We start from the raw sequence: 23,662 nt of genomic DNA on the forward strand, positions 1-23,662 counted from the left end.
TATCCTTGATTTGTAGCATTATTTAATATGTTAAAATATTCAGCATACATCAGATAAACATTTTATATGTATAACAAATATCAAGAATGTTTTACCACCAATTTTTGTGTAATTTTTGCACACACAAATCCAAAAGTTAAGGCATACAGACAAGGATGATTTTCAAACAGTTGACTTGGGGATTTTTTGTAGATCACTATCGCCAATGTAATAATTAGACCAATATGGAGGCTTGGAGATAAAACACTTGTTCCCTGAAATACATAAAGATATATAATAAATTCAATAAATTCACTCTCTATGTATGTGTGTGTGTGCGCGCGTGTGTTTCTATATACTATATGCTATATATAATATATATATATGTATAGTAAGGCATGTTCTGTTACTTCTCTCTATAGCTCAAATAATAATAGTAAACACAATTAAATGTTAAAATGTAACCGATAAATTACAACATAAATATCAAAAATATATTAGACCTAAGAAACTAGAAAATGATATGATCTACTAAATTTGAATCAAATCTATTTTTACAAAAAAAAAGTGCATGTAAGAAGAAACATGGAAGAAATCTGCCCTATTCTACGATTTAGACCTTTAAATACTAAGTCAGAATTTTGAGTGCCTATGTAGATTCTGAGCCATCCAGGTCATGGTTGTCCCAAAGTTGCTGTTTCAAGAGGCAACTGAACTTTCTGGTTTTTCTTTGAAGACATTTTGCTTCCCAGTCAAGATGCGAAACATCTTAAAAAAACCCCCAGAAAGTCCAGAAAGTCCTCTTGAAAAAGCACCTTTGGGACAGAATTTTGAATTACCCAGAATTTAACAATATCTTGAAACTGGAAGATGAAAATTGGGCAAATAGCTTTTTTCACCATTTGAAGTTTCCAAATGGTTTTAGAACCAGCTGGGGAATCTCCCAGAACAATTTAACTCTTAAGAAATGTTGGGGGCAAGTTTGTGATGGCAATTGGTACCAAAATTTCCGCCACCAAGCAATATATTCCTAAATCAAAGTATCGTGACTGCATCCTGTTTGCCATCATAACCCAGAGATTCTGCAAGTCCCTAAGAGAATACCTCAAATGACCAAGTCTTAGGCAAGCAACCTGTTGAGAAATGCAGGTGGTGGATGAGTGCTACCGATGGACACATATCAATGGAATCAAAGGCCGACAGAGGCTGCGGACAGGTGCTTCTGAATACAGTCTGTCTAGTGGAGGATGCAGGCAAGAATGTGGGTTAGTGGCCATAGGTAGGTGTTATGGATCATGGCCAGGTTTTGGAGGGCTGCTACACAGAATATACAGGCCCATTCATTATCTATAGTGCCAATACATATCAGTGAGAAAAATAAGCGGAAGTGACTTACAGGTGCAACTTGCAACCTTCTGCTAGTTTCCCCATTGATTTGCTTGTGGGAAGCTGGCAGGAAAGACTGCAAATGTGGCTGGTTGTAATTATGTAATCGTGAGTCAGCTAACAAAGCACTCAAATTATAATCACATGACTGGGAACAGCATGACAATCAAAACTCTTGAGGATGGATGTAGATCCTCCTTGTTCATTGCCACTATCACTTTGAGCAATTTCTGAAGAAGTGGTTTCAGAAAGTTTAACTTTGTCAGCAAGAGTAAAAGCTAGGGTGTCCCAATAGTTGATTAAAATCGTTAAAGAGGATTTTGGCTTTTGCATCAGTTAGAAGTAGAAAAAGGAGTATCAAATTGTTTGGTAAGTTGCTTGATTGGCTCTGTTTTAAGAACTCTTAGCAAGAGTGAGCAAAAATTCCACAGATACTTAAGAATTAAACAAATAATCTGATCTAGAAACTGCATAGCTGCTGTATTATCTCCTTTCCACTTCCTTGTAATATGAAGCTATAGAGCAATTCAAGCTATACCATAATTTTACTAGTACATTTCACAGTGAATATTGGATTTTAGGCTTTTTAAAACTAAATACACATAATAGCACTCAAAAACTATTTGCATTAGCATTAACATTAATTAAAATTTGCATTAACCCAACAATTAACATCTTACAAATACTTACTGCTATTGTAGAGCCATTCTTCCCCACTCCTCCTCCAAGGATTACTCGGAAATAATAATAACTTGAAAGTAGTGCCACAACAAAGCCAGCAATAGGTAATGACTTCAACTGTAGTTCGAGCAGAGGGATCTTGTAAAGAAAATGATCATTTAAAAGGTTTAAAACTTTCCATAACTATTGAAACATAGCAATTTATCTGAACTATCCATTTTCCTTTGCTTATAAGCAAATGCCACTCACATCCAGAAATTCTGTTATCGATCCCAGATTATGATTGAAGGATGGGACACACAGAAACTATTCTTTCAACTCTCTTACAATTATATATGACACAGAATTTGGAATTAAGAAAAAGAACATTCTTAAGCAACGTGAACGGATTGTATAGCTTAGCAGAGAGATAGTCTTTGCTTAACAAGAGTAATTGAGAGCAGCAACTCTGTTGCTAATGGAGGCATGCATAAAGGGCAATATTATACGACTGTTCCAACTTACAATGACAATTTAAATAGTTTCCAGTTGCTGTTGTTGAGCAAATCCCTTGCAGTCATTACGACACAATATCACGTAATCCTCTTTTGCAACTTCCTGCCTTTTTCTCCCTTGACTCTGCTTGTCAGAAGCTGGCACTGAAGGTTAAAAATGATGACCACATAACCCTGGGATGCTTCCAACAATTGCGCCTGAATTGCAGTTGTGATTACAGGGGTGCTGTGATGGTTGCAACTACAAGGACTGCTCTTAAGTCTCCTTGTTCAGTGGAATTGTAAGGTCATTGTAAGTTTGAATGGTTGTTGAATGTGAACTCTCTATGTACTATACTACATTTTCAGAAAATGAATAGTTCCTCCAGGTTCAATTATCTATACAGAGGTAAACACCTCAGGAAAGGTTAGGTCCCACAGAGTTGGCCTTCTCCGGGTCCCGTCGACTAAACAATGTCGTCTGGCGGGACCCAGGGGAAGAGCCTTCTCTGTGGGGGCCCCGACCCTCTGGAACCAGCTCCCCCCTGAGATTAGGATTGCCCCCACCCTCCCTGCCTTTCGTAAACTCCTTAAGACCCACCTTTGCCGTCAGGCATGGGGGAACTAAAACACCTCCCCCTTGCCCATGTTGTTTTGTTGATTGATTGACTGTGTGCCTGTTTTTTATATATACTGTTTTTTATGAGATTATTAATTTAAATTGGAACTGGATGGGTGGGCATTGGATTTGGTATTGTGTACTGTACTGTTTTTTATTATTGTTGTGAGCCGCCCCGAGTTTGCGGAGAGGGGCGGCATATAAATCCAATAAACCTAAACCTAAACCTAAATAGCACCTGTCCATTTTGCTTAGATCAGATGATACTATCCATATACTACAGCTAATACAACTTAGCATAAATATTTACCTTTCTTATTCAGCTGTAGTTTGAAGGAAATTTCCAAGAAGCAGCACAAGGTTAAAAAGAAAAGCAAAATAAATGAATCCTGTAACCAAGTTGGTTACATTTCAGAACACAAAGTTGCCTACATTGCTACTTCCGAGATTACTGTATTTTAAATATTCCAATAAAAATAACTTGTGCCATGAAGATAATTTTAAATTGAGTAGTTTGGCTGTCTACTGTAGCTTCAGGGAGTAAAAAAATATTTCCGAAAGGAAAACTTGAAACTGAATTTGTTTCATGGAGGTATTCAATAATTCAAGCATGCCAGAATATTAAATCAGTTTCAAGAATAAAGCCAGTCAAAGTGATTCTTACAAATTGTTTAAATGTTTATAAATGTAAAATATTGAAAGTATATACTATAACAATACAAATACGTGTGCAGTAGTTTCATTATTGCCTTACAATGCAGTTAATATTTTTTACTCAATGTGCTGGATTTCTAAATGGCTGAAAAGTCCAGGCAAGCTAAGATATCACTATTTTAAAAAATCAGATTTACCAAACCTGAGAAAATTGTATCTAGAGGATGTAATTCTCAAAATTTTCAAGAAGTCATCCTAGCTGATGTCTCCTTTGAATAGTAGTTCTCATTACTTTTCTGTAATTGCAACCCTACCATATTGGCAAAATAGTCCAGATTTGAAAGCAGCAGGAGTATAATTTACCTTGAATTTTAAAGAAAATACTGTAAAAGGGAAATACATCTTGTTGATTTATAGCAATAAATTCAGTATACCTTTGAATGCTACATGAATGTTGAGTAACGTTCAGCTGGCAACATGTACTTAATAATGAACACAGAACTGGAAGTATTATGTAACGTCATATGTTTAAATAATTGCAGTGATTTAATACAAACTTTAATTATAGCATATGGAGTCTTTTTCCTTTATGTAGTTTTAAACTCATGCACTGGAAAGCGCATTACAAGTGCAGAAGTTACAATATACTACATGGGAAAAGGCATGTTACAATAAACATATAAAAGTACCCTATTTTAAAAAGGGAGGGGGGGAAATCAATGTTCAACAAAATGCAAAGAATTAGAAAGGATCAATATCAATATGTTTCAGAAATCTGTAGGCATATTGACTTACCTTTGTGTCCCATATTCTTGTTCCACCAAATGAGGTTAACAATAATATCAACATTATAGCTATTTCAGATTCAGTCACATCAATTCTAGAACAAAAAAAGGGGGGGGGGAGAAATTGAATCATGTATTGCTTTCATGAATGGAAAAAACATTTACCAAAAATCAATCCAACATTTTTCTAAAATAAATAAATAATGAAAGTAGCTTAATAATTTAATGTATTTCTCATAATTATATTTTACTAATTCAATGTATGAACTGGCAGAAATAATAGCTGGAATATAAATAAAGCATCACTATCTCTTCCTACCCAAAGTAAGATGAAAATTTATCTATTCTAAAAGTAATGGAAACTCATCTATGCTCTAGAGCAGTGTTTCCCAACCTTGGCAACTTGAAGATATCTGAACTTCAACTCCCAGAACTCCCCAGCCAGCATTCACTGGCTGGGGAATTCTGGGAGTTGAAGTCCAAATATCTTCAAGTTGCCAAGGTTGGGAAACACTGCTCTAGATAATACTTGATGCCTGAGCAGTTGAGAATGGTATTTGCACTATATCCCGTTAAAGGGATCCTATAATGTATCAAAACAAAGATACTTAGCATACTAGATTTAAAACCAGCAACTGAAGAAGGAAGCTGAAGAAGAAATGGAATTAGATTAGAATTACTTTTCCTTTTAAATCATCAACTTGCTGCCATATTAAAAACTACTTTTGAAAGTCCTCTGCCTTTCAGAACTGTTTACTGTGCAGCATGAAGACAGAGCTTTATTAAAGAAAATCAAGTTAAACTCCCTTAATTTAAAAGCAGCTGTTTGGAATAAAATTGACAGTTATAAATCAAACTTGGATTATAATCAATTGAAATTTTGAATTGGGATCATAAACAAAAACATAACAGATCCAAAACTGGATGTAACACCCACTTCATTTATACAGGGTGGTCATTTATACAAGGGTTGCCCAGAAAGCAATGCACCATTTTTTTTTCTCAACCTACAGTAGTGGTACGAATGCAAAACTTTAGATATGCATTATTTGAATTGTCTGGAGTGTGTGTGTAAATTTTGCATTTCTTCAGACAGCGTAGCTGCAGCCGTGTTTCAAAATGGCATCTGTAAGTGATGTGCATTACAAGCAGCGTATTGTCATTTAATTTTCCACTGCGAAGAAAAAAACTGTTGGGAACATTCACAAACATTTGTGTACAGTTTATGGAGAATCTGCAGTCGACAGAACTACGGGTAGTCATGGAAGACATTTTGAGGATGACGAAGAGATGATTTGCACCATGCAGAAATGGCTTCGTGACCAGAACGAGGAGTGATACCAACAGGGCATACACGCCCTTGTGTCTTGCTGGAGGAAGGCCATAGAATGGGACAGAGATTACGTGGAAAAATAGGGAGTGCAGAAGAAACATCGTTCTTTCTTGTGTGTAAGTTTCATTGCATTCATTAAATAATAGTTGAAGGAAACAAATGTGGTACATTACTTTCTGGGCGACCCTCATACATCAAAGGAGAACCGATAAAGCACCAATTTACTTAGGCTCAATATGTGTGCTAAGGGTAATATAAAAGTAATTGAATGCCTTATCCTGCACTATAAAGCAACATCTGTGTTTTGCTTTGTTTCTAATGCTGAGAGTAAATCCAACTAATCCTGATGCATTCTACAAATTGTGATTAAAAATCATTAACGTGGTATATCTGAGCCAAGCTTCACATCTACCTACTTGCCTGCTGCTAACCAAATACAAATTGCTGGATACTAGTAAGCCTATTTTCTCTTTTCATGGTCCTCTATCTAAACTGGGATTAAATCCAAACCAGCCAGTCCCTTCAAATGACAATACCTTCCGACAGAGGACTGTTCTCTTGATAACCATTTAAAAAAAAATAGCAATGGCACTTAGATTTATATACTGCTCAAAAAAATAAAGGAAACACTCGGACAACGCATCCTAGATCTGAATGAACGAAATATTCTCATTGAATACTGTGTTCTGTACAAAGCTGAATGTGCATAACAGCATGTGAAATTGAGTGTCAGTGTTGCTTCCTAAGTGGACAGTTTGATTTCATAGAAGTTTGATTTACTTAGAGTTATATTGTGTTATTTAAGTATTCTATTTATTTTTTTTAGCAGTGTATATTGCTCAACAGTGCTTTACAGCACTCTGAATGGTTTACAATGTCAGCATACTGCCCCTAACAATCTGGTTCCTCACTACAAAAGGATGGAAAGCCAAGTCAACCTTGAGTTTTTTCAGGTTTGAACTCCAGGCTGCAGGCAGAGTTAGCCTGCAATACTGTATTCTAACAGTTGTGCCATCTGGGCTCTTTTCATCCCCTTTTGGTTCCAATCTTGGTAGCTGAAAGCAACAGCAGATGTTTAAGGTTTCTGCCTCATCTTTATTATCTCATGACCTTTCCTGCGAAAGTTTTTGATCCTTCCCACTTAATCTTCATAACTTTCAAACTATACTGCTCCAAAAGATAAAGGAAACGCTTAAAAAACACAATATAACTCCAAGTAAATCCAACCTCTGTGAAATCAAACTGTCCACTTGGGAAGCAACACAGATGGACAATCAATTTCACATGCTGTTCTGCACATTCAACTTTGTACAGAACAAAGTATTCAATGAGAATATTTCACTCATTCATATCTAGGATGTGTTCTTTGAGTGTTCCCTTTATTTTTTTGATCAGTGTACCTTGTGAACAATAGCGGGTTGCACCCGGTACGAGTGGGATCGGCGATCCGTTAGGGCAGGGGTCCTCAAACTTGGCAACTTTAAGACTTGTGGACTTCAACTCCCAGAATTCTCCAGCCAGCACAGCTTGCTGGGAGTTGAAGTCCACAAGTTTTAAAGTTGCCAAGTTTGAGGACCCCTGCATTAGGGGAAAATGAAGATGTGCATGCATCTCCATGCTCCCGACTCATGCATGCATGAGATTTAGCTTTTGTGCATGAGATTTAGCTTTTGTGCATGAGATTTAGCTTTTGTGCATGAGATTTAGCTTTCGTGCATCTGCCAGAAGTGAAATCTCACGTGAGGATGCTCTCGCGCATGAGGTTTCACGGTTTCACCCATTTTCAGTGGTTTTTTGCTTTTGTGCATGAACGGAAGCAAAAATATCAGCAAAAATCACCAAAACCTCACTTGTGCATGCATCCTCACATGAGATTTGGTTTATAGCGCATGCACAGAAGCCAAATCTTGCACCTATGCACCCACGCACCCATGCCGGTTGCCGGGAGCATTCTGGTAGCGCTGGCGAAGAGGAATCCCCGCCTGTTTGTGAAGTATTATCATCTTATTTCATGTACTATTAACTCAGCATGAAATTCACAAATAACATTTTTCCTAGGGAGGGGAAAAAAGCAACAAGTGGTGTCCCAATTGAGGGTGACAGCAATTCTAAAGACAAGTTGCAAATTCAATTATCCAGGCATCCACTTACTTGCCAAATCGGAGTATGCCCGAGACATAGGTTTGCCAGTGAGCACAGTAAAACAGGAATAGCCCAGTGAAAGAACAGAAAAAGAGCCAGTCTGGATTTGTTCCCAAACGAATTGCAATACAGGCTGCCACGCCAACGAATACTGAAAAGGCCAATTAAGTTAGGTTATATCTCATAGCTGTTTTTGGTAAAATATATAAATTAAGACTTTGGCTAAAGCTAGTACTTAACTTTTCACTGATAAGTAAAATGGAAGCTATGCTAAGTAGGGGAGGAAAACCCTGTATTAGCAAGTACAGTGATGGCAAACGCTGTTTTCCTAGGGTGCCAAAAGAGTGTGGGCAGGCGCTATCGCCCACACCCATAATTCAATGCCTGGGGAGGACGAAAACAGCTTCTCTCAGTTCCCCCCGGAGGCTTTCTGGAGGCCAGAAATGGCCTGTTTCCCAACTTCTGGTGTGCCCAGTTTTGCCCTCCCCAGGTTCCAAAGGCTTTCCTGAAGCCGGAGGAGGGTAAAAATGCCCTCCCCAACCCCCGGAGGCTCTCTGGAAGCCAAAAATGCCCTCCCAAAGCCTCTGTGTGAACCAAAAATAAGCTGGCCGGTACACACATGCACATTGGAGCTGAGCTAGAGTAACAGTTCATGTGTGAGTAGATATGGCTCCGTGCGCCATCTGTGGCACCCTTGCCATAGGTTCGCCATCACTGAACTAGTAGATTCTACCCATCTCAGAAACCTCATTTGTTTTCTTACCCCTATTAAAAGACACCACGAGTAGAAAGAAGGTAACAGGAAAAAGAATAAATAGAAAGAGAGGATGTAGGAACAAAAACACAGGGACAAGGACCACAAGAAAACTAAAAACTGTATACAGTATAAGTAATGAAAGGGAGCAGGAAATTAAGATGCTTTCAATAAATATAAATGGACTAAACTCACTTGTGGGGAAAAAACCAAACTTTCACAACACTACAAAGACTGAATATGAAACATAAGATCCATTAGAAACAGAGCATAAATTAATACAAAAAATGGAGGAATTTGGTAAAATATCAAGTTTCAAAATTAGTAAAACAAAGATAATAACCTTTTTTTAAAACCAAAAAAAGAACTGGAAAGAATAATGGGTATTTAGATAACAACAAAGGTTAAATACTTGGGAATTTGGCAAACCAGAAAATAGCTCACATAGCAAGTGTAAACTCAAAAACAACTAGAATGGAAGAATAACAAGAATCCCGCCTCCCCTCAGGACCCATGACAGCCCTCTGGAGTTGCTACTAGATGTTGGGAAAAGACACAATTTAAAGCAGTGGTTCTCAACCTGGGGGTCGAGACCCCTTTGGGGGTTGAATGGGCATTTCACAGGGGTCACCTAAGACCATGGGAAAAGACAAATTCCCCATGGTGTTATTCTATTCTGGCGCCTTGGAACATATTTTTATAATCCGACCAATCAGCTTAAATCTCTGTTGGGAGAATTGGTGCTAGACTTATGGTTGGGGGTCACCACAACATGAAGAACTGTATTAAGGGATCACGGCATTAGAAAGATTGAGAACCATTGATTTAAAGAATTGCAGAAAGGTATTACATGCCGCCCCCCCCCACACCAAATCACTTTTCCCTTCATCCTGCAAGCAATTTGCAGTTCTAGTGTTAAGGTGGCTTCATTTACACCAGACGTTTTGTAGAATGAACTTGAGAATGGGGTGCATTGAAATTCCCTAGAAAGGCCTGGATTGAATTCACAGAGAGAAGCAATCCTATATTTTGATTAGAAATGGGGATTGTCTACAGGGGTTAGACTAAAAGACCTCCTTCCAACTCTTATCGTTCCACAATGCAAGATTAAACTAATGAAAATGTTACCTGTGGAAATAGAATCACAGCCATGGTCAAACAATTCTCCCAAAGGAGAACTACTATTTGTTCTTCTGGCTTGCTTCCCATCGATCGCATCCAGAGACTGATAAATAAAGAGTCCTAATGCACAAAAGAGGAACACCCAAGGAGGAGCCTGAAACAAATACACAGAAACAATCAAGGATAATATATATTTTATTTATTTATATAAATAAATTAAAAAGTGCTAAAAAGGATAACAGGACAGAAGGACAGGGATGGTAGACACAATAGTGCGCTTATGCACGCCCCTTACAGACCTCTTAGAAAAGGGGAGAGGTCAACAGTAGATCATTTATTTGTAGCTCAGAGTTGAAATGAAGGGGTCCTTGATACTCTTGGACTTTTCTTGTTTTCTTGCAGATATTTCATTGTCCTAACTAGGTAACATTATCATTATACATCATTATAACATCATTATAAACAAATAATTCCCCCAACACTGTCAGACTTTTTACTAAATCTGCACTTCCATTTCTACTAATTTTTTCTCCTCATTCCTATCATCCTTTTCCTCCCACTTATGACTGTAACTTGTTGCTTGTATCCTAAGATTTTTATTAACATTGATTGTTTCTTCATTGCTTATTTGACCCCTATGACAATCATTAAGTGTTGTACCACATGATTCTTGACAAATGTATCTTTTTCTTTTATGTACGCTGAGAGCATCTGCACCAAGACAAATTCCTTATGCGTCCCATCACACTTGGCCAATAAAGAATTCTATTCTATTCTATTCTATTTGTGCTAGCACATGTAGTCCTCAACTTACAACCACAGCTCTACTGTGGTTGATTAATTGATTGATTGATGGATTTGGATTTGGATCCCGCCCTTCTCCGAGGACTCGGGACGGCTTACAACATGTAAAAGCAATACAATTCTAAAATCAAATAATAACTAAAAGCAACCAGCCTAAAACCCCAATTTAATTTAAAAACAATCATTCTAGTCTGCCAACATACTTTCCATTCAACATACATTCATCCATAGGCAGGGGCTAATGATTAGTGTCCCCAGACCTGTCGGCAAGTGCGTCTCCAAATTTTTACAGAAGGTGAGGAGAGTGGGGGCAGTGCGAATCTCTGGGGGGAGCTGATTCCAGAGGGCCGGGGCCCCCATAGAGAAGGCTCTTCCCCTTGGCCCCCCACCAACTAGCATTGTCTAGTGGATGGGACCTGGAGAAGGCCGACTCTTTGGGACCTGACCGGTTGCTGGGGTTCATGTGGCAGAAGGTGGTCCCATAAGTAGCCTGGTCCAATGCCATGTAAGGCTTTATAGGTCATAACCAGGGGTGGGCTGCTGCCCAGACGGGGGGGACACAGTGGGATAGCGAAAATGAAGCTCCACCCCAGAGCACCCAATTTGCACTGAAAGATGTTGAAAGAAAATGCAGGGTGTCCTGCATAAGCCACACCCACAGTGTGGTAGTAAAAATTTTAGTAGCCCTTCACTGGTCATAACCAACATTTTGAATTATGTCCGAAAACCAATTGGCAGCCAATGCAGCCTGCAGAGTGTCGGAAAAACATGGGCATTCCTGAGAAGGCCCATGACCACTCGCGCAGCTGCATTATGCATGATCTGTAGTTTCTGAACACTCTTCAAAGGTAGCTCCATGTTGAGAGCCTTGCAGTAGTTGAATCTCAAGGTGATAAGGGCATGAGCGGCCATGAGTAGTGACTCCCTATCCAGATAAGGCCACAACTGGTGCACCAGGTGAACCTGGGCAAACGCCCCTCTCACCACAGCTGAAAGATGGGAATCTAATGTCAGCTATGGATCAAGAAGGATGCCCAAGTTGCGAACCCTCTGTGAGGGGGTCAGAAGTCCCCCCCCAGAGTAATGGATGGACAGATGGAATTGACAAAATTGACAAAATTGAACGGTCCAAAGACGGGCTACAAGAATGGTGGAAGGTCTTAAGCATAAAACGTATCAGGAAAGACTTAATGAACTCAATCTGTATAGTCTGGAGGACAGAAGGGAAAGGGGGGACATGACTGAAACATTTAAATATGTTAAAGGGTTAAATAAGGTTCAGGAGGGAAGTGTTTTTAATAGGAAAGTGAACACAAGAACAAGGGGACACAATCTGAAGTTAGTTGGGGGGGGGAATCAAAAGCAACATGAGAAAATATTATTTTACTGAAAGAGTAGCAGATCCTTGGAACAAACTTCCAGTAGACGTGGTTGGTAAATCCACAGTAACTGAATTTAAACATGCCTGGGATAAACATATATCCATCCTAAGATAAAATACAGGAAATAGTATAAGGGCAGACTAGATGGACCATGAGGTCTTTTTCTGCCGTCAGTCTTCTATGTTTCTATCAAGAGTCACTTGGTTGAGATGGGCAGCTATGGAAATTGAACACATAAAAAAATATATCAACCTCAGCCAAGAGTCCTTCATTCTGCAGCAGATTCAGGCGATAATAATAATCTGCACCATAAACTACGAGATCTAGTCAACCTTGGAAAAAACCGTTCAGGGTCAGACTTAATTAGTCCTTAGATACAGATTATCAGAAACTCCCAGAAGCAAGAAAACTAGCTCGGGAACTTTAAAAAGGAAGGGGAAGCTACAGCAACCAATAATCACTTCCTTACTGTTGTTGAGAAGTTAAGATATCTACGCAGCCATCAGCAGTGAAACTCCACAAAAAGGAAACTGTATCTTTATGGGTCTCATGCAAATACAAACCTTGTTTTGTACGAGAATAAAATTTCTCTTTCTGAGAGGCAAATGTCTAAAATCAGCCCTTTCCTAGCTTCTACTCAAACAGCCTGGGGCGGTTAAATTATCATCTTGATTCGGCCATGAATGATTGAGAGCATGTATGGTTTTTTTTTAAAAAGGGTTATGAATGTATTTTTATATTGCCTTTTAACTGTTGTTATTATTGTAAGTCGTATTTTTACATTGTCCTTTAAATATTGTTATTATTGTAAGGTGCCCAGAGTCCCATTGGAGTTGGGTGGCATATAAATTTTACAAATAAATTTTAAAAAGCTCAAAACCTTGTGCATACTGTGACTTTGCTCAAAGATCACCAGTCCAAAGTGCCAATCCTAAACGCCTTAGCACAGGAAAGGCATGTTGTAAGTCTAACAAATAAATACACTCACACACACACACACACACACACACACAGAGTTGGTGAGCTGCTTAAATTTCTTTTTTTGTGGGTAAAAATTGTTTATTTTTCTCCACTTATAGACAATATAGTATCATATATCTTCAATCTTCAATACAATACAAAGAATTTAAATTTACTTTTGATATTTATCATCCAACAATGCTGCCCCCTTTACTTTTATCACCTGAAAAACTTCAATATAAACTTTTTTTAATATCCTTATTAAACTTACAGTGCTATTTGCTATTACATCTCGTCTATTTGCTTTCACTCATCTATGAAATTTTATTTTTTCCGCTCTGGGTATGTTTTTCCTATAAATGAGGTTGAATATGTATAATTTTAGAAGAGCTGTGCATGTGTGTGTGTGTATATACACATACAGTTTATATAGTAGATAATGTATATTTTTGTGTGCCTGTGTGTAATATGTATGTACACACATGGCATATATACATAGAATTAAAGAGTATATTTTGGATGATCAATCAGAGCAAATAGATAGAGAAACTGTATCTCTTTGAGGTGAAGAGGCCAAGCATCCTAACCCTAACCCTTGATATGACCAACTTTAAGCCTGTCACATGACCTTTAAGCCACACCATCATATGGCCGGCAAGCCACGCCCACAAAACAAGTCACGCCCACAGTGTGGTAGTAAAAAAAATTGTAGCCCTTCACTGACTGAACCCTGGAATATTTGAAATACGGGGCAGCCCAGGCTTTCCCCTCGCCTGGTAACCCTAATGTGACCCTCTGCCACACTAGGGGTAGGCAAAGTTGGCTCTTCTATGACCTGTGGACTTCAACTCCCAGAATTCTTGAGTTAGCATGATTGGCTGAGGAATTCTGGGAGTTGGAGTCCACAAGTCACAGAAGGGCCAACTTTGCCTACCCGTGCGCCCACACCAACAACTTCCCAAACGGGACAGGGCAGAGGAAGCGCGAATCCCGAGGGGCGACGGCGCAGGCGCGGACGACCCTACCTCCTCGGTGGCGCTGGGGCAGTAGTACATGAGGATGAGCGAAGGGACGACGGTGAAGCCCAGGCCGGTGAGCGTGATGGCGTTGGGGGCCACCCAGAGCGGCGTCCGTTCCACCAGCCAAGCCCAGAAAAGCTGCAACGGTGGCTCCAGCAGCGAGCGCCCCGACGCGCTGTAGGTGTGCTGCTCCAGCCGTTTCAGCTGCGCTCCGCTTAGCGGCTCCAGGAGCGCCATGGCGCCTTCTTCCCGCTTGACCCGGGCTCGCCTCCCGACGAGCCAGCGATCGCGCGGCCGCGACGGGAGGAGCCGAGGGCGGGGAAGCCCGCTGGCCTGGCTGGAGGCGGGCAGGAAGGGGCAGGCTGGGAACCGCGGCCGCTCCGTCTCCGGGGGCGGTTCGGGGTGGGGGGGAACCTCCTCGGCTCCGCAGGCCCCCCCTCCTATAAAATGCAGAGTTTAAAAGGCTAATTTAGAGTAAATACAGCTTTGTTGTGGAAAATATATAGTGGAATGTTATCTTTATATAGTAATGCTTGATAAATTTGCCTAGTAGTTATTCAAATAAAGTAGGTATATAGATATACAGTAGATGGTTCAATGCTATGCATATGGCTTTTTCCTATACTGAGAAACACTCTAGATATACTTGTGTGCGTGTACTTTTATATCTATATTTCCACTTTTCATTTGCATTAAAATATTTTAATTTAGTTTAACCTGTTTTTTGTTTTAGTCTTAGATTAGTGACACAATTAGATTGGCTCCTTCATATCTATATGTATAGGTAGGTAGGTAGGTAGGTAGGTAGGTAGGTAGATAGATGGAGATGGATGATAGATAGATAGATAGATAGATAGATAGATAGACAGATAAACAGATAGATAGACATAGATAAATATGGATGATAGATAGACAGACAGAGATAGAGATGGATGATAGATAGATAGATAGATAGATAGATAGATAGATAGATAGATAGAGAGAGAGAGAGAGAGAGAGAGATAGATAGATAGATAGATGCATACACAGATACATAGATAGATAGACAGATGTAGATGTAGAAAATTGCAGAAGAGTGACAAAGATGAATAGGGGACTGGAGGCTAAAACATTTATTTTATTGTATTTGTTTTGCCAAGTACGTATTGGAAGTATGTAAAGATATAATAATGTTCATATACATGATGCTAGTAAAAAAATAAAAGAATAAACATTAGGACGGGACGGAAGGCACTATGGTGCACTTATGCACGCTCCTTACTGACCTGTTAGGAATCAGCAGAGGTCAACAATGGATAGTTTAAGGGTAAAGTTTTTGGGGTTAGGTGATGATACTGCAGAGTCTGGTAGTGAGTTCCATGCATCAACTACTTGGTTACTAAAGTTTCCTGCAGTCGAGTTTAGAGCGGTTTACTTTAAGTTCTGTGCTCGTGTGTTGTGGTTGAAGCTGAAGTCGTTGACAGGAAGGACATTGTAGCAGATGATTTTTATGAGCTTTGCTTAGGTTGTGTTTAAGGCAGTGTAGTTCTAAGGTTTCTAAACCTAGGATTGTAAGTCTAGTTGTGTAGGGTTTTCTATTGTGAGTGGAAAACCATTGAAGGAACTGGGCATAGCTAGTTTAATGAAAAAAGGACCAGGGGAGACATGATAGTAGTGTTCCAATATCTCAGGGGTTGCCACAAAGAAGAAGGAGCTTCTCCAAAGCTCCTGAGCATAGAACAAGAAGCAATGGGTGGAAACTAAACAAGGAGAGAAGTAACTTAGAACTAAGGACAAATTTCCTGACAGAACAATTAAGCAGTGGAACAGCATGCCTCCAGAACTTGTGAATATTCCAACACTGGAAGTTTTAAAGAAGATGGTTTACATCTCTCTCTCGCCCCTCTTCTGGTCTGGAGAAGGTGGGGTGATTTCGGTCATCTTCAGACATCCGGAGGGCGACAGACCCAGTTGCATTGATTCTGTTTTGACCCCTGTAATGACAATCATTAAGTGTTGTACCTCATGTTTCTTGAGAAATGTATCTTGTCCTTTATGTACAGTGAGAGCATATGCACCAATGACAAATTCCTTGTGGTGTCCAAGGAATTTGGCCAAGAAAGAATTATATTCTGAGGTGATCCAGAAGGCTGTGGGTGCATTGCACTGCACCTCAACATTGTGTTTATTTACCTGTGTTGTGTGGATTAGCACAGCAGGAAAATTCAGGTGGTTAGTTTGAACAAACCAAAGGTTAAGTAAACCAGGGCAAAGCAGGTCTTGCCAATTAGGTGATCGCCATGTAGGAATATTTCTATGCACATGTACAGAAAAAAGCTATACAATTTATGCATGGTATGTTTGTGTGTATGTTTAGTTTTAAATAAGGTTTTTTAAAATTATTTTAAACATTAGATTTGTTATATACTGTTTATTTTATTTTATTTTATTTTAGTGATTTCTGACAGTCTCAAAATGGGTGAGCAGTGCGGTCGGGCGGTAGGAAAAGCAAGTAGGATGCTTGGCTGCATAGCTAGAGGCATAACAAGCAGGAAGAGGGAGATTGTGATCCCCTTATATAGAGCGCTGGTGAGACCACATTTGGAGTACTGTGTTCAGTTCTGGAGACCTCACCTACAAAAAGATATTGACAAAATTGAACGGGTCCAAAGATGGGCTACAAGAATGGTGGAAGGTCTTAAGTATAAAACATATCAGGAAAGACTTAATGAACTCAATCTGTATAGTCTGGAGGACAGAAGGAAAAGGGGGGACATGATCGAAACATTTAAATATGTTAAAGGGTTAAATAAGGTTCAGGAGGGAAGTGTTTTTAATAGGAAAGTGAACACAAGAACAAGGGGACACAATCTGAAGTTAGTTGGGGGAAAGATCAAAGGCAACATGAGAAAATATTATTTTACTGAAAGAGTAGTAGATCCTTGGAACAAACTTCCAGCAGATGTGGTTGGTAAATGCACAGTAACTGAATTTAAACATGCCTGGGATAAACATATATTCATTGTAAGATAAAATACAGGAAATAGTATAAGGGCAGACTAGATGGACCATGAGGTCTTTTTCTGCCGTCAGTCTTCTATGTTTCTATGTTTCTACTGTTGTTAGCCGCCCCGAGTCTACGGAGAGGGGCGGCATACAAATTAAATAAATAAGTAAGTAAGTACATACATACATACATACATACATACATACATACTGTACTGGGAGATGAAGCACAGACAAATACTGCACGGTTTAATTTGGGTTGCAGTCACATAATATGTTGTTAATCATATTATTTTTAACCTTTGGAACCCAATTGCTTGGATATGAACTACACTGAACTACACCCCATATTTTCACATAGAAGGGTGTGCATGGTAGTAAACTATGCTCATGTTTGTTAGAGTCGCCTACTCTTGCCCCCATCTTGAGTCACTGCCCTTATAGATTAGCAGTGGCAGGAGTTGATACCTAGATATCACAAGGAGGAAAGACAGCTGATATCAGCATGTTTGCCTTACCTATAATTATCCAACTGAAATGCTTTTCCAGATCCTGTCATTATAAGCCTTGCATTAGATTACAGTTGCCCCAGGCACATTAGGAAGCAGTTGTTCTATTTAATCCTTTTGTTGCAGCTAATATCACGATTATGACAGCTTGAATGTTTATTTCATACATAATATGATTTGTATTCATATATTTTAATGTACAGAGTTACTGCACCAGTATATAAATGGTAGAAAAAAGTATCCACTTCAGAAACATGTCACATGGAAAAGAAAGTATAGAATAAATGCTGAAGATATTTATTCATCTGTACTGTTGCTTTTTTTTTTAGAATAGAATTTTTTATTGGCCATACAAGGAATTTGTCTTTGGTGCATATGCTCGGAGTGTACATAAAACAAAAGATACATTTGTCAAGAATCGTGAGTTACAACACTTAATGATTGTCATAGTGGTGAAATAAGCAATCAGGAAACAATCAATATTAATAAAAATCTTAAGGATACAAGCAACAATGGGGCTACCTTTGAAAAGGTCTACATGGGGCTACCTTTGAAAACTGTTCGGAAACTTCAGATTGTGCAGAATGCAGCTGCGAGAGCAATCATGGGCTTTCCCAAATATGCCCATGTTACACCAACACTCTGCAGTCTGCATTGGTTGCCGATCAATTTCTGGTCACAATTCAAAGTGTTGGTTATGACCTATAAAGCCCTTGATGGCATCGGACCAGAATATCTCCGGGACCGCCTTCTGCCGCACGAATCCCAGCGACCGGTTAGGTCCCACAGAGTTGGCCTTCTCCGGGTCCCATTGACTAAACAATGTCGTTTGGCAGGACCCAGGAAAAGAGCCTTCTCTGTGGCTGTCCTGACCCTCTGGAACCAGCTCCCCCCGGAGATCAGAACTGCCCTCACCCTCCTTGCCTTTCGTAAAGTTCTTAAGACCCATCTCTGCTGTCAGGCATGGGGGAACTGAGACATCTCCCCCAGGCCTATACAGTTTATACATGGTATGTTTGTGTGTATGCTTGCTTTTAATAATGGAGGTTTTAGTGTTTTTTAAATTATTAGATTTGTTCTTACATTGCTTTGTTATTGTTGTGAGCCGCCCCGAGTCTATGGAGAGGGGCGGCATACAAATCTAATTAATAATAATAATAGTAATAACAAGTTACAGTCATACAGTCATAAGTGGGAGGAGATGAGTGATAGGAATGATGAGAAAAAAATAGTAGTAATAGTAGTGCATACTTAGTAAATAGTTTGTTGAGGGAATTATTTGTTTAGCAGAGTGATGGTATTTGGGAAAATGACAGTTTTTAATAGGTAAGGGTGTTAAGGCAGCAGGTCCCAACCTTTTGGGCACCATGGACCAGTTCTGTGGAGTGAGGTTTTTCCATGAACTGGAGGGGGCTATTAGGGGTTAATCACTCATCTCTACTTCTTAATTATCATGATTCTGATGGTTACTCTTGTGACAATACCCAAAACACCAGCTCCAATCCATCTTTAAGCTTTTTTCCCTTCCCAAAAATCTTCAGTTTAGTTTCCTTTGCTTGTTTTTATGTCTGATTTTTAAATATTTTACAGAACATAGAAGCTACCCGTGAAATGCTACTGTACTGGGAGATGGTACACAGCATCACTGATGCTTATGGCACTAAAATCCAAGATGGCGCCAGGAGAAGGCTGCCTTGGTGAAACGCTCTGAAATGTTTTCCTTGAGAGCACAGGTACCAATGACAAATTCCTTGTGAGTCCAATCACACTTGGCGAATAAAGAATTCTATTCTATTCTATTCTATGCCAAATTTCTTGTGTGTCCAATCACACTTGGCCAATAAAGAATTCTATTATATTCCATTCTATGCCAAATTTCTTGTGTGTCCAGTCACACTTGGCCAAGAAAGAATTCTATTCTATTCTATTCTATGCCAAATTTCTTGTGTGTCCAGTCACACTTGGCCAATAAAGAATTCTATTCTATTCTATTCTATGCTAAATTTCTTGTGAGTCCAATCACACTTGGCCAATAAAGAATTCTATTCTATGCCAAATTTCATGTGTGTCCAGTCACACTTGGCCAAGAAAGAATTCTATTCTATTCTATGCCAAATTCCTTGTGAGTCCAATCACACTTGGCCAATAAAGAATTCTATTCTATTCTATTCTAGGCCAAATTCCTTGTGAGTCCAATCACACTTGGCCAATAAAGAATTATATTCTATTCTATTCTAGGCCAAATTTCTTGTGTGTCCAGTCACACTTGGCCAACAAAGAATTCTATTCTATACTATTCTATTCGATTCAATTCTATGCCAAATTCCTTGTGTGTCCAGTCACATTTGGCCAAGAAAGAATTCTATTCTGAGGTGATCCGGAAGGCTGTGGGTGCGTTACGTTGCGCCTCAACATTGTGTTTATTTACCTGTGTTGTGTGGATTAGCCCAGCGGGCAAATTCAGGAGGCTAGTTTGAGCAAACCAAAGGTTAAGTAAACCAGGGCTCAGCAGGTCTTGCCAATTAGGTGATCACCATGTAGGGGCATTTCTACATACATGTACAAAAAAAAAGTTGTATCTATTGTACTGGGAGATGAAGAGACAAAAATTGCATGGTTTACTTTTGGTTGCAGCCACATAATATATTGTTGATCATATTATTATTATTTTTAACCTTTGGAACCCGATTGCTTGGATATGAACAGCACACTGAACTACACCCCATATTTTCACATAGAAGGGTGTGCATGGTACTAAACTATGGTCATGTTTGCTATAGTCGCCTCCTCTTGCCCCCATCTTGAGTCACTGCCCTTACAAATTAGCAATGACAAGAGTTGATATCTAGATAGCACAAGATGAAAGAAGGTACCTATAATTATCAAACTGAAATGCTTTTCCAGAACCTGTCATCATAAGTCTCATGTTCCAGGCACATTAGGAAGCAGTTGTTCTATTTAATCCTTTTGTTGCATCTAATACCATGATTATGACACCTTGAATTATTATGTACAGGTTTCCCTGAGTACATATGTACCAATGACAAATTCCTTGTGTGTCCAATCACACTTGGCCAATAAAGAATTCTATTCTATTCTTCTCCTCTCCTCAACTCAACTCAACACAACTCAACTCAGCTAGTGAGATGTAACCAATGAATTATCTGTCCAGACAGAAAAATACATAAACATCTAACACATGTCTACGACTGAAAGTTTTGGTGGGAGGGGAGAGGGACCACAAGTCCATTGATTCAAAGACCCCTAGAATTTAAACTCTGGAACATACATATTAGGAAACTTGATTTCTGTGTTCTATGAAGCGCAGAATGTTTTTGCACAAATGGCCTTTTTCTTATATGCAATAAAGCCACTTTTCAGCTGTATCATGTTTATGTCTATGAAACTCCTGCTGTAAGCAAGTCATTGAAGAAAGAGTTGGGTGTCTTGTATTGCATTGCAGTCCTCATACGAAGAATAACATTCTAGTGTAGGGGTAGGCAAAGTTGGCTCTTCTATGATATGTAGACTTCAACTCCCAGAATTCCTGAGCTAGCATGATTGACTCAGGAATTCTGGGAATTGAAGTCCACAAGTCATAGAAGAGCCAGCTTTGCGTACCTTTGTTCTAGTGTGTTTGTGGTCTTTGGATGTATTTTTGCAGAAAGGGGCCTCCAAATACGTATCAAGTTTTCCTGAAGAAGAGAGACTTTTATTACTTTAAACAGTGCATATAGATTGTGGACCATCTGAGATGCAGAACATATTTCAGAGAATACTTGGAAAGCATTCTCTGAAGTCTAAATCAATTATACAAACTAAGGTTATCAGATCTGGGCAGCAAACCATTACATAGTAGCCATAATACAAAGAACCCAAAATACATTTTGTTCTGCTTAGGTCTAGTAGCCTTGCATGTCCCCATTGCCTCGGCCTGTTTCACAGAAATAAGGAAGTTGATCAGCATAATTTCCTTCAAAATGCTTCATTTGAGTTTGGGAAGTATTGCAGTAATTGTTCATAAAGTAAATAATTAAAATTGGTTTTGTATCTATTGACCTAAAGGATTGCAATGGATCTTTCAGGCACTCCTATATTATTTTGAATTTCAGATGTACTGTATTTTTCAGAGTATAAGACACCCTTTAGTTTGGGGGGAGAAAAACAAGGAAAAAAGGCCTCTGCCTCCCAGCAATTTGCCAAATAGCAAAAAAAAGCAAACAGCACAGATGATATACACTGTTTGCTGTGTATTTCTGTGAATGTATGCCTGAACCATAGAAATAGCAAAGAATTGGAGAAATGTACGTACATTATGGCAGTACAGTGGTACCTCTACTTACAAACTTAATTCGTTCCGTGACCAGGTTCTTAAGCAGAAAAATTTGTAAATAGAAGCAATTTTTCCCATAGGAATCAATGTAAAAGCAAATAATGCATGCAAACCCATTAGGAAGGAAATAAAAGTTTGGAATTTGGGTGGGAGGAGGAGGAAGGAGAACAGGAGGAGGACAGTCGCTGCCCAGAGTGAAGGGAGCGTTTCTTTTCTCTTTGCGCTGGCAGAGGTTTATTCCCTCTCCAAGCGCCAAGAGAAAGGAAAATGCTTCGTTCATTCTGGACTGCCAAAGCCTCCTTAAGCGCCACCGAAAGGCTCCTTTGGCAGCCCAGAAAAGCCCGAGAGAGCCGGGATTAAGGGGGAAATGGCAGGAAACTGGCCGGGCTTTCGTGCTGCTGTCAAATTTCCTGGCTTGGGTTCTTAAGAAGAAAATGGTTCTTAAGAAGAGGCAAAAAAATCATGAACACCCAGAAAAGTTCTTAAGTAGAGGCATTCTTAAGTAGATGTACCACCGTATGTTAATCCCAGAAAGTTTTCTTAAATGTAATCACACTAACTCCTCCCAATTATTTAATTACTCCAAACATGACTGAGTCAGGGCTTAACTCAGCTGTCTTATCTTAATACCAATATTTAATACTAATACAGTGGTCCCTCGACTTGCGCGTTCTCGATTAGCGCGAAACGCTGCAACGCGGTTTTTCAAAAAATATTATTTAAAAAATAAAATATTAAAATATTATTTAAAAAAAAAAATTTTTTTTTTTAAATTTTTTTTTTATTCTGTTCCCTGAATGGAGACCGCCGGCCGCTCAATCGGGCCGGCAGGGAACAGAATGGAGCCTTCCGCGGCGGGGCTGGTAAGGGGGGGAGCCGAGGGGGGAGCCGAGCCCAGCCCCGTGGCATTCGCTTTCCTCCCGCCGGCAGCCGACTGATCGTGGGCTCCTTCGCAACCTCGGAGAGCTTCCTGGTTTTCGTGAGCTTTCATGCCCCGGAAGCTCTCCGAGGTTGCAAAGGAGCCCACAATCAGTCTCGGCTGCGGGTGGGAGGAAGGCGAATCCCCCGTGGGCTCCGTTACATTTTCCGCTGCCAGCCAGGCCATGCTGGCGGCAGCGGAACAATCGCTGGGTGGAAGGCGTGCTCGGCTCTGCCGCTCCAGCCGCTTTCGGCCGAGCCTCCCCGGCCAAGCAGCCAGGGAAGTCGAGCCAGGCGTGGCGGCGGCAGCGCTGCTTCTCCGGTCGCCCGGTCCTCTCCTGCCTCCTGCGCCGATGTTCCCCGCTGCGACGGAAGGCAGTCGCTTGGCTAGGGAGGCTCGGCCGAAAGCGGCTGGAGCGGCAGAGCCGAGCACGCCTTCCACCCAGGGAGTCCTGCCCTTTCATCCCCGCCGACCACAGGGGCGAGGGGTGGGGATGAAGGGGCAGGACTTCCCGGGCGGAAGGCGTGCTCGGCTCTGCCGCTCCAGCCGCTTTCGGCCGAGCCTCCCTAGCCAAGCGACTGCCTTCCGTCGCAGCGGGGAACATCGGCGCAGGAGGCAGGAGAGGACCGGGCGACCGGAGAAGCAGCGCTGCCGCCGCCACGCCTGGCTCGACTTCCCTGGCTGCTCGGCCGAAAGGGGCTGGAGCGGCAGAGCCGAGCATGCCTTCCGCCCGGGAAGTCCTGCCCCTTCATCCCCACCCCTCGCCCCTGTGGCCGGCTCATCCAGGGGGGCGTGTGTGGACTGGCAAGCGGCAAGCGGGAAG

General features: G+C 40.4%; 1 protein-coding gene across 1 annotated transcript in view; it reads right to left on the reverse strand.

Annotated features, from left to right (window-relative positions):
- Positions 1-14,586, reverse strand: part of CHPT1 (choline phosphotransferase 1) — a 20,239-nt gene extending 5,653 nt beyond the window's left edge. The window contains exons 1-6 of the mRNA XM_070756289.1: positions 14,100-14,586; positions 9,935-10,082; positions 8,062-8,203; positions 4,588-4,672; positions 2,056-2,184; positions 96-254 (exon numbers count right to left, since the gene is read on the reverse strand). Coding sequence (XP_070612390.1) covers positions 96-254; positions 2,056-2,184; positions 4,588-4,672; positions 8,062-8,203; positions 9,935-10,082; positions 14,100-14,330 — 894 coding nt within the window. The 5' untranslated portion in view covers positions 14,331-14,586. The remainder of the gene's footprint in view (positions 1-95; positions 255-2,055; positions 2,185-4,587; positions 4,673-8,061; positions 8,204-9,934; positions 10,083-14,099) is intronic.
- Between the last annotated feature and the right edge of the window lie 9,076 nt (positions 14,587-23,662).

Source organism: Erythrolamprus reginae, chromosome 6, assembly GCF_031021105.1.
Source record: "Erythrolamprus reginae isolate rEryReg1 chromosome 6, rEryReg1.hap1, whole genome shotgun sequence".
Classification (NCBI taxonomy): domain Eukaryota; kingdom Metazoa; phylum Chordata; class Lepidosauria; order Squamata; family Dipsadidae; genus Erythrolamprus; species Erythrolamprus reginae.